An 11,768-nucleotide genomic window follows, 5' to 3' on the forward strand; every position below is an offset into this window, starting at 1 on the left:
ACACTTTGTGGTCGCAGCTGCACCTGCGATGCAGACCCTTATAGTGTATGAGCAGAGGAGAGAAAGGTGTCACACACATAAAGACGCACGCCACATGGTGGAGATAACACTGCGGCGACTGCAGCTCAAGCTGAAGAAAAGAGACCTGAAAGGAAGATGTTATCAGGACGGCTGTAGTCAAAATCAATTTGCCAGATTATTTACTTCTATTTTGGCAACACAACAACAACAGCTTCCCAGTGGTTGTTGCTCATACACTTACTGTATGTGGGAGAAGCACTGTTATATGTTATAGTAGTGACATTTCTGAATGTCACACACATTACTTGTGCGCTGGATAATTTTGACACTGAGTGATTGGCACTCTTTTTTTGCGCTCAGATAAAAATCATTTGCACAGAAAGAGCACTTCGAGTCATCTGCTTTTCTGACTCATTTGCTTCAACTTCCCTCTTTTTCTTATCTTTATTTTTTTCTTCTTGCTCGCTCTCTCTATCTCCACGTCTCCTCTGCTATATGATAGATCCGTTCTGTCAACGCAACTTATCTTTACTCACCAAGTCTCCCTTTGTAAAGAGTCTGTCTTTTTCTTATAAAATATGATACTTTTAATAGAAAAGTCATACATAAGAGTAATTACTCTCTTTCATAAGGATTACTGTAGTATACTTTCATGTGTTCACCTATACTGAACCATGTGGCATTATTATTTTTCCTGTGATAATTTAAAAGTTTTGGCCAAATTCTATTCTAAATTCAAATCAATCGCATGCACTGTGGAGTTAAGCTGCAGTATAACTTAAATAGAGGAAGTCAGGGATGTGACCGTAACCTGCAGACAGAGTCAGGCGATAATGGAGCCAGGCCTGGGGGAGGAAGAGCTTGCAGCACCGTGAGAAGCAATTTGAGGTAGCTCAATAAGTCATGACCCTGTAGAGGTTTTATCATGCAGCATTCAGGCTTACTTTCATGTGCTGTGACAGAATCAGAAGGTGCACCATTAGGCATGAATTCCCAAGGTACGGCATCAGATCGGAAAGAAAGGACACTTTGCCCAGCTGGCAAGTCACATTTGACCTATTGTTCATATTGGATGCATAGAATAGGTTACAAATGTAGTGATTCTGTTTTCAGATCTGTCCTGTAATAATATTTTCGATCCATTTTAAAATATTGTCGCTCATATAAAAGTGATATATAAGTGCTTAAATGGGCTTGCCCCAGATTATCTAGTGGATTTTCTTTTACATTCCTATGTCCCATACTGCTCACCTAGATTTGTGGATCATCATCCAGTATCTCTTGATCTTAGTCTATTGTTACCTTCATTAAGTTTATAATTGTAATTCTATTTATTGTATAGGTTTTTATTTTGCTGCACTAATGTAAGGTGACCTTGAGGCTCTTTAAAGGTGCCTATAAATAAAATATATTATTATTATCAGGGGTGCACATAAGTGGCCCGGAGGTGCGCATTCGCTGTCAAAATAAAAGACGTGCACCATATAAGAAGTTGCAACGTGCGTTCACGTACATATAGAAGGCACTGTTTTTGTCCGCTAGAGTGGGATTTTCACTGCATATTCTGCACCACATCTCTGTGCGTTCATCATTTGTTTGAAGCCAGCTCACCTCCTGCAACCACTTTTCTGAGAATATGCGCTTCTTTTGCGGTTCGGACTCCTTCTGACATTTCTTTGGAGATGGAGGAACACCAAAGTAATTGCCTAAAGGAGCTTGCTTCTTCGACATCTTTAAGAGTTCTAAACAAACGTCTGTCCTCCTCCAGAAAATCTTATGTACGCAAGCGCGCGTTGCAACTTCTTATCTGGTGCACGTCTTTTATTTTGACAGCGAATGCGCACCTGTGGACCACTTATGTGCACCCCTGATTATTATTATGAATTCCCAGTTGGCTTGTAAAGGTGACTGTGCATTCAGTCACATTACCAACACTCTGGAATATTCTCCCTCCTCAGATTACGCCATCTACCTCGCTAAAATTCTTAAAATCCCAATTTAAGACATATTTCTTTTCAATAGCTTTTTGAGCTTCATGCTACTTTGGAACTTGCTGTGTCATTTCCCCTAGTGCTTTCTTGTTTACTTTTATTATTTTAATTGTTATTTTTACTGTGATAATTTCATATTTTTACTTGTTTTTTAAATATTGAATTATAATTTGTATTCATTTTATTGCCCTTAAATCATTTACATTGTGTTTTGATGATTTTATTCATTGTGCAGCGCTTCAGTCAACATCTGTTGTATTTACATTTACTATATAAATAAAATGACTTGACTCTATATCTGTACACTGGATGGGGCAAACTGTATAGCTGTATATAAAGTCTGTTGTGGCCAAAGCATAGAAATGATGCAGTTTGGATGAAGATGATCAGGTTAAGAAATACTGTATGTTATAGTAAAGTATGGCTCGGCCAAAAGTAGTTCATTAATGGTACAGTGACTGAGTGCAGCTGACAGCTGGGGCATGGGAGTGCACTGCATAGGCAGACAGGACAGTGGTGCTTGGCAGGGAGGCCAAAACTGTCACGGCTCATTTCTACGGTCAGGAATGAAGAGTACACTTCTCATCAGTGTATCTTTGCTCAGCCAAAAGATTAGCTCTTCACATAAACGCTGCAGAAGACTTTGTACTTTTGAAAACAGAATAGTTATTAACTCTATTAATTAGAGGTTGTGTGACCTTATAATTGCTTGTTTTTATTGCACTGCACCATCACTGTTTCTCTCTATCCTTTCAAACAGTAAAGCAGTCGAATGAGTACTCCTCTATGTCATTCAGGTCTCACGAGAGCAGGTGGTGGTGATGATGAAAGCCCACAGACGGGTGTGTGATGCCAGTGTGAGCCAGATGTCAAACTGAGGTCTTCAGCTGTTTTCCTGGCCACTGAAAGTGCACAAACAGCTTCACACACAATTGACTCAAAATAAAGACCGCTTGATTAAAAATACACTTTGGTCATGGTGACAGGTCAGGAAAAATGTGATGCAGCAAAGTGTAAAAGCAGGAAGAGCGCAGAAGGTCTTTTGTTGTTCTGTTGAAACCATCTCATTAATAAATAAAAGAATCTGTCTGTGTGGGGCTGGTCTTAGCTTTTGTTGTGTACCATTCATCCAGTCTACTTTACACTTGGTGGGTTTAGGCCTATTGCTGATAATGCAGAGCCAAGCTTCAAGTAGTTTGGATGAATGCTTCAGGAAAAACCTATGAGTAGAAATACAGACTAAAACTTGTCCAGCTCCTCATATATTACCAAATGTTTTCAAATGCATGAGTTTTCTTGGAGAATCAAGCGGTTGAAAAAATGAAGACATTGCAAAAATGGCAAAAACTGTAGTTTCTCTCCTGCTCAGTCCATTGTGTTAAAGGTATATAATAGATGGATCCTACTGTGAGATCATCCACTGATTTGTGAGCTTCACAATGAGTGTTTTTGAAATCACCATCTTGATGTTTCCTACAGAACTGAGGGTCTTTTTGCAACCACTGATATCCCTCGCTTGTGTCTTATATATAAGACATTAAGTTAGGGGTGTGGCTGCTTTGACTGACAGGAGCTGTTAGTGAGCTGGACTCCTTGACTGTCGATGTGTGGAAAATAATCACGACATTTCACTTTTTCCACATTTTGTCATGTTACAGTATTATTTCTCGCTGCTGAAAACACTACATCCACACGAACAGATTACAGATTCAAAACATTACCCAGAAATATTACTACACTAAAGCAGTTTGTATATCAGGAATGAAAGATAGCAAAGTCTTCTCAGTCATCAAAAATGAGTTTGAAAGTGCACCGCAAAGTTTATGTAATTTAAGAAAAAAGCAAAAAAGCCAAAAACAACTCCCTTGATACTCTGTCAGAGTGGTCTCTTGAAAAGGTTATTACCTGGTGGTAATGGTGTATAGAGAAACTTCCCCCCCGAAAGTCAAGTAATAATTCCCTTTCGGTGACAACACTGTTCAGATTGTAGCTGGCAGAGAGTGGCATGATTAGAAGGTCAGTAAAGTCTGAAACACACTCACACAACAGCTGAAACGGATTGCAGGTTCAATAACACATCGACACCACTATTATTTTAAAACAACAAAGACTCATTACATATTGTGCTGCACTGTGCTTGCATGACTGCAATGAATGATGAGTTCCTGCTAAAAGCCTCTGTTGTCTGTCATGAATCTTGTCTTTAGTGTGAAAATTGTTTGGTTTAGCATCATCTGAAATATCCTCTAATTACAAGCTGCCATAACAAAGCTGGTATTGCTTTTACCTTGTGAGTCTATTTGTGACTGTGCTGTGTTGGATACCTACCACAGCAGTATCTATGACAAAGATGGCTGTGAGTACTTTGGCAGGTGCATTTTTGTCTGTCTTCCAAGTGGGGGGTATAATTATTTGATCCCCTGCTGAATTTGTATGTTTGTTCACTTACAAAGTAATGAAAAGTCTCTAGTTTTTATGGCAGTTTCATTTTAATGGTGAGAGACGGAATATTAACCAAAAATTTCAGAAAAAAAACATCACATTAAATTAAAAGTTATGAACTGATTTGTATTTCATTGAGTGAAATTTGATCCCCTACAACTCATCCAGAATCCCACATATCAGCTGTTTGCTAATGTGACACAGATTACAATCAATCAATCGCAAAAAATAAATAAATAAATGAATAAAAAATGCTATGTGCATAAAGGACACCTGTCCACAAAATCAGTTTCTTCTACTCCAAACTCTCCACAACCACCGGCAAGACCAGAGAGCTGTCAAAGGACATCAGGGACAAGACTGCAGACCTGCACAAAGCTGGAATGGGCTGCAAAACCATCAGTGAGAAGCTTGGTGTGAAGGTGACAACTGTTAGTGCGATTATACGGAAAAGGAAGAAATATAAAATGACCATCAATCGCCCTCAGCCTGTAGGTCCATGCAAGATGTTGCCTCATGAAGTGAGGATGATCAAGATTAAGGTGGTGGATCAGCCTAAAACTACAAGGGAGGAACACTTATATTATATTTGGGTCAAATTTGACTTGTTTTCAAGTTTAGGTATGTGAAAAGCACCCTGCTTTTTTTTTTTTTTGAAACAAGGGTTCATGACAATCTTCAGAAGCAGGTTTTCTTAACAGTGATGTAACAACAAAAATGTGTTTTCACATTTTCACCATTTTAGTAAATTCTGAAGGTCTTCAAAAAAGGCACATTTGTTGCGTTACAGGTCAAATATGAGCTGGCAGAGAGCACGGAGAGCATCCATAAATTTTGAGTAAGGGGATATTTTATTTTACAAATGGACACTTCACATTTCTTCCCACATTGTTTTTAAATTTTGACTGTATTTGTAACTTTATCAAATGTTTAAACATTTATTTACATGATAATGTATCTTATTATGTCTTTCACTTATTGATGTTTTATGGCCGTGGTCACAAAAGAGGTTTTGAGTACCTTGACAGGTTCTTTTTATTATCACTGTGGATTTTCCCAACATGATAGCATCACAACCGGTGTAAGATCCTGTTACAAAACTTAACAAGTGTCTATTTAGAAGATAGAAATACCTGATTACTTCTTCAATACACACTTACACACATGCACACACACACACCTTTATCCCAACTCTGTCCTTAAACTCATATTAACCTACTTTTTAAGGCACCAACTGACTGTTAGATTTCAGAAGTCTTATAAGTTTATTGCAGGCCATGCTGTCCAGCATGGATAACAAACCTGCGTACACAAAATCAAGTTTTATGTAAGTAGACTGAGAGATGATAATACTTATTAAATTGTAGGCTAGCATGCATGGATGCAGTTTCTCTATCCCCTGTATTATCTCCTCCTTGATGCAGCCATGATAACAGCTGGAAGACGCATTCTACGAACAAGGCGTCTGCTGGCCAAACTAAATGAGATTTTCTATCTTGTTTAGCATATGCAGTGTATGAGCTTTTGGGTTTGGACTTGCTTTGTTTTTTCACACCAACATGACTGTCAGGGTATCTCTCATGTGGTATTCCCGTTGGTTGATTAATAAATAGATTCTAGTAGCATTTATATTATGAGATAGTCATCCTTTACCAGACTTGTCAGTCAGTTATTGTTTTGTCCAAGTTAGAGTTCTTAACAACCCGTCATTTGTTACATTTCTGCGACAAATGTTTTAGAAATCTGTCAAAAACTTGTTTAAAACTACAAATCATATTGTTATATATTAGTCAAAAAAAAAAACTGAATTCATGTTTTTATACCCAAATTTGAGCAGGCACACTGGATTTCTATTAAATTAATCAAAAATTCATCCACTTCTTCCTTTTCAGGAGTGCAAGCAAATAGCTGTAATTTGGCATACAGAAACATAAAAAATTATTTCAATAATTACCAATGCTGTTAATTTCAGGCAGCTGTGCCATAAACCTTACATTGAGTGGTAAAATTGCTTGAATGGTAACTTAATCAGAGGTTTTTCACAGAAACCTGACGTGAATGAACACAACAGCAATAAGCAGTTAAAGTCGCGCCGTAAACTGAAAATGATGCTCCATGGAGCTGTGATGTTCAGCCAAGTTGGGATTTTGCATTACTCATTACCAGCTACACTCCAAGAAACAAAAAGTGAATGAGTTGTTCAGCTTGAGAGTAATCTAAAGTTCAACCACAAGTTATGACCTTCAAAGGGGTACTTGTCTGTATACTTGAGGTCAGTCCTCCTCAGTGAGTGACTGTGAGTGAACAGACTTGTGCTCCTACTCATTCAGTAATGTATGCACACACACATTGGATTAAACTAAAGTGTTAGTGGCAGGATTCCTCAGATGTTAAATCCCAGTGATGCTTCAGTGTGAAACAATCAACAGTACAACAGAGCCATGACTCATCCTATAACTGCTGTTCGAGATGTGAAGTAATGGAATCAGTCTTCAGAACTAGTCTTCGTGGATTTATCACAGCTTGTCTTCCACAATTATTGCTTTCGTTAAATTTTGGCATCTCATGACATCTGCACCAGCTGGTTCAGACTGAATACATTTTACTGCTGATGAAAATATCTGCATTTCATAGTCTGCATTCAGCTTTTTTTCCAACCATGTTTCCAGAAAAGCAAGAAGGCTGTGGTAAATGCTAAAAAAAAAAACCTAACCAAATGACTGGCAAATCCCTACATTGAATTAATAGCACAACAAAGATAAAATGCAAAATGTTTTTCAGTTTGAATTGGGTGCAAGACAAACATTGTAAAAACGCTGGAGCAGAGGTATGAAAATACTGGAAAAGAAACACCTGATAGAACGTCTCACAATTAATGACGCTAATTAGGAAAATGATGGGATATAAAAAGAAAATCCCATAAATCCTGTGTTTTTCAGAAGTAGAGATAAAGGGGTGTTCAGGTCTCCATGAACGTTGGAGTGGGTAAATACTTTGAGATTTTAGGAAAATAAAAGATAAAATAAAATGTCTAAATGTCTGGATTTCAGTAGATTTCAGCTGTGGTATGTAAAATCTTTAAAAATCTGTCCACACACAAGGGATATGGGTGAAAACCAGTACAGAAGGTGTTGATCTTAAGCCCCTTGGATAACACTGCATTAAAATAATATCATATTCTGGGTGTAAACTGCATTATATACAGATTTAGGAGTGTAATATGGTACCCTACAGATGAGGCTTGCTTATTTCTAAACGACAATGTCAAACCAGATTCTGCACATGCTGCAGCAGCATGTATCTGTAATAAAAATATAGTACGAGTTAAATCTCTTGCCTGTGATGCTTATGCAAGGTTTTTCAAAGAAGAAGTGAATTGTAGATATAAACAAGCCCCTGTCCTAACTGTTTTGAAATGGGCACAAACAAGATTTTGTTTTAAATACAATTAAATTAATCACGTTCAGCATTAGACAATTTGCTAAATTTGCTTATGTTTTTTTCCTCTTTTTAAAATGTGTCTTACATTTTAATTTTCACTCTTATTTCAGTGTACCAACTCTTTACAAATGGGAAAGTAATACAGAATTACGTTGAGCCTCAGTAGTTTTGAGAAGAAACATCTCACTCTTTAGAGACACAGCAGAGGAAAACTTCATAAAACCACAATTCAATCAGATAAACATAAGACGACATTAACAGCTTTATTTCTCCCACATCACAGCAATAAAATAAACTGAATGGGAATAAAGCTGTGGGAGAATAGGAGTAAACCGAGGAGGTGGCTGTGGTGCCTTGCTGCTATTTGGAGCTTTTAGTCACTATCCAGTTCATCGACTGAATCTTTGGTTACCAGCCAATCATACGAGAGCGAATCAGGACCCGAAGCCTCTTTTAGCCCACAATCAACACCCCGCAGATGCAGTCACAGTTGAACAAAGCTGACATACAGTCCGCATGGGATAAAGTGAGTTAATGCTGTTTTTACCTGTGCTGCGGTGGTGATATAAGTTACTCTAACCAGACTGCAAGTGTATTAACAAAATAAGAACATGTTTTTAAAAAAATCCCAAACACTTTGTGAATAAATGATGATAAACAAAAAACCAGGTAACATCAAGTTATAAACTGAAGCCCTTGCTTGGTGCTTTTGTTTTACACAGAGTAAAACTCTTAAGCGTGCCTAAATCTATCAAGAGGACTTTAACATAAGCTTTGCGGGGAACTATCAGATTGCTGACAGCAGGAAGGCCGGCGGTATAGATGACTGTTTGCTGTTAGTATCTCCTAAATCTCCCTGAGCATTGGTGTGTGACAGGTGTGTATATTCTTTGAGCTGGCCTCTAGTGGTAAATCCCAAGTAGAATCCTAAATAAGAAGAAAAATTATAGTATTTAAACTTTAATTTCCAACTTTAGATCTGCTTCTTTCAGGATCTCTAAAATGAGCCAGCTTTCAGCCTATATAAATGTGTATGAAGCACTGCGGGATAAACTAACTACAGCTCAGCTGCAGAGAGAAGATTGTTCTCTGCTGGATATTTAATATTTGAGAGCTATTCTCAGCACTACCTAACAGAAGCAATCACAGAAAAGTAGAGAGAAACGCGTGGAGTCATATATACAAATACAATTATACCTGCTGCATTTTTACTGTTATTGTATTCCATATTCAGTTAGGCCAAAACATTTTTTTGTGTTTATATGTTTTATGTTTACTTATATTAATCACATTTCATGCTGTTATTAACAGAGAAAGACGTGTTTCTCTTTGCATCATTTGCTGTGTTAATGTGTTGCTCTAACTACAGAGAGTCATACCTGAGGTGAAAACGTGAAAAAATATATTGCTCAGTTTGAAAAACTAAATGTGGCTTAATTATTCAGAGGTAAATTTATGGGGTGTGAATTTTACATGTAAAGAAGCCTATTAACTTGCTATTAATAACCTCCCGGGATTGTGTGCTTTTGCAGTTATTTCTTATTAGAAATTTGAAGAAGGCAAGACAAGAACAGAATATGAACCCTATAAACCCAGCTCAGCTGTATATTTAAGATTTCCAGCCCTGGGTTTCTGTTGAGGCTGACTCCGAGAGGTGTTGATTCAGTTGTGGCAATTTCTCAAGCTGTTGTTTTTGGTGGTCTTTCATTAAACTCCTCTCTTCTAAAGAATCTAGGCAATATTTTCTCCCCACTGTTCAAGACTATAAAATATAGCCCCAGTAAAGTCAACATCATAAGCTTCACAAATGCAGCACTTATTGCCACTCTGCTGGATTGTGCCATATTTGATAGCAGTTGTTTTAATTTAATGTAACCCATGTGTAGGTCTTTCACCTATAAGAGTATAAAATCTAATTACTGCTGACTTATTTATTTTTCCTCAGCATGATTAGTAAAATAAGTGCTTGCTTGAGTTCTTCAGAGGCAGCATGAGGACAGCAAATGTGGCCTGAGACTGTTTCCACCTTGACAAACATTCATCAGACGAGTAAGGCCGTGTTAGATGAGATGCATAGATCAGAAAGGGTAAAACAGATGGAGGGAGTAACTGGGGTGAAGGGCATTTTAAAGTAAGTAAGTTGATTCTATTTAACTGCGAGCGGAGCACAGGTGGGCAATCAGACAGCAGCGTATTGTCCGATAGCTTCATCCTTTCTGAACTGAGAAAGCAAGTCATTTTTAAGGCTCCAGGGGAGGTAGAATCCAGGTGAAGCAGGGGATGAGCATAACAGATGTTTTGGCAGAAGGAGGAAGGATGTAAAAAGCTGCATGGATCAAAATCTGACCCAGACAGGGCTCTCTTGGGAAGGCGGGAAGGCTTTTTTTTTTTTTCTTGGACTCTAGAGCATTTTTAAGGCGTCCTTTTGGGTAAAATAATTCATATTTAGATGTTAAATCTAAATCTAATTTAAAAAATCAAAAGAGGGAAAAGCAGCTATTTCTTGGTTCCCTGTAACTGTACAACTCTTCATAGATATAAAGCTTAAAAATATATATTCACCAGGATCAGTACCCTCTGTTGTATTTTAACATCATGTCATTATCACAGTATCAATCAAAGAGCTCTTTCTCCTGCTGTAATTTTAGCTTCTGAGATCTCAGTTACTTTGGCAGAGGGCGTGGCGGAGGACATGACGATAACAGAAAAGCAGATCTTAAGAGGATAACTTTAATTACAGAATGAATTTATTCAAATGAACATGATACACAGTATTACGGACTTTCACCGCCGCCCACAAAGACACGCAAACAACTGTCACCAGAAAATAGAGAGCTGCATGTTGCATGCAGAGGCATACAACATTCATGTAATTTGCCCATTGCATTTGCGATGCAAGGAGGTATTTCTAAGCAGCAAATACAAACACTTTGCCACTATTTTGACAAAGGATGCTGCTTGACAAACAGGGAAACTATACTGACATGACAACAGTGCGTGATTAAACAGCCTACAGTACTTAATACAACAATAGGCTTAAAACGCACTATACCTCTTGAAGATGAATGAATCTTTCTTGCCTTTAAAGGCCACCAGAAATAAGGTAGACCCACCCCGTGAGTATCAGTCACCAGCAGAGCTCAGTTACCTCTTGCAAGGTGACCGCTCCTCTGAGTTCTTGTTTCTTTGTCTAAGTACATTATGAAAACGGGGCCCGGCTTTGGCGGCTGATCATCACACTGTCTCCGATCTGTGACCATCTGATCAGAGTATGATCACTGTATATGTCTTTATCAGTCAGTAGGCTCCAACAATAACTGCTTCCGCTTCTTTTGACGGTCTTCTGTCCGTTACCAAAAAGTTAATCATCCCCTCTGACTTTATGAGGAGGTTGCAGCCTAAGAAAAATATGCCAAACACCACCGTGAGGGATAAAACGCACATGACGGCTATCTGGACCACCCTCATGATGAAGAGGCTCCTCTCATCCGGAGCGGCTGCCACAAAGCCATTATCAGTCACCACGGATGAAAAGTTGCAGCAAAAAAACTCCTCTGTCTTGTTGAATAGGCCGCCCTCTGTTTGGTTGAAGCCGGTGTTATTCATGTCTACTTTCGCAAAACCAAACTTTCAGTGCGACAGATGCGGAAGGCGGAGAGGGAAAGACGCGCTGGGCACGATCCCGCAGAAATTGTCATCAAGTGAAAAGTGAAGATGAGGAGGCGGCGAGTTGAAGAAGTTCCCTCAGATCAGTCAGCGCTCTTCTTGAGTTTAACAAGCTGCTTTGGCATCGCATTACTGGGGATTTCATGTGGTGTGCTGCCAGTTTCAGAGCGGAATGAAGCCACCAGCCCCGCCGTTAAATAGCCAGAC

At 38.5% G+C, this 11,768-nt stretch overlaps 1 protein-coding gene across 1 annotated transcript; it reads right to left on the reverse strand.

Annotated features, from left to right (window-relative positions):
• Nucleotides 1-10,611: 10,611 nt before the first annotated feature.
• On the reverse strand, nt 10,612-11,768 carry rprma (reprimo, TP53 dependent G2 arrest mediator candidate a). The gene has a single exon (XM_031743065.2). It carries the CDS (start codon nt 11,499-11,501, stop codon nt 11,193-11,195), a length of 309 nt encoding a protein of 102 aa, XP_031598925.1. The 5' UTR covers nt 11,502-11,768; the 3' UTR covers nt 10,612-11,192.

The sequence above is a fragment of the Oreochromis aureus genome, linkage group 16 (assembly GCF_013358895.1).
Source record: "Oreochromis aureus strain Israel breed Guangdong linkage group 16, ZZ_aureus, whole genome shotgun sequence".
Classification (NCBI taxonomy): domain Eukaryota; kingdom Metazoa; phylum Chordata; class Actinopteri; order Cichliformes; family Cichlidae; genus Oreochromis; species Oreochromis aureus.

Bases quoted from the DNA above. Each gene is read 5' to 3' on its own strand.
- rprma (XM_031743065.2), bottom strand. From the start codon at position 11,501: ATGAATAACACCGGCTTCAACCAAACAGAGGGCGGCCTATTCAACAAG.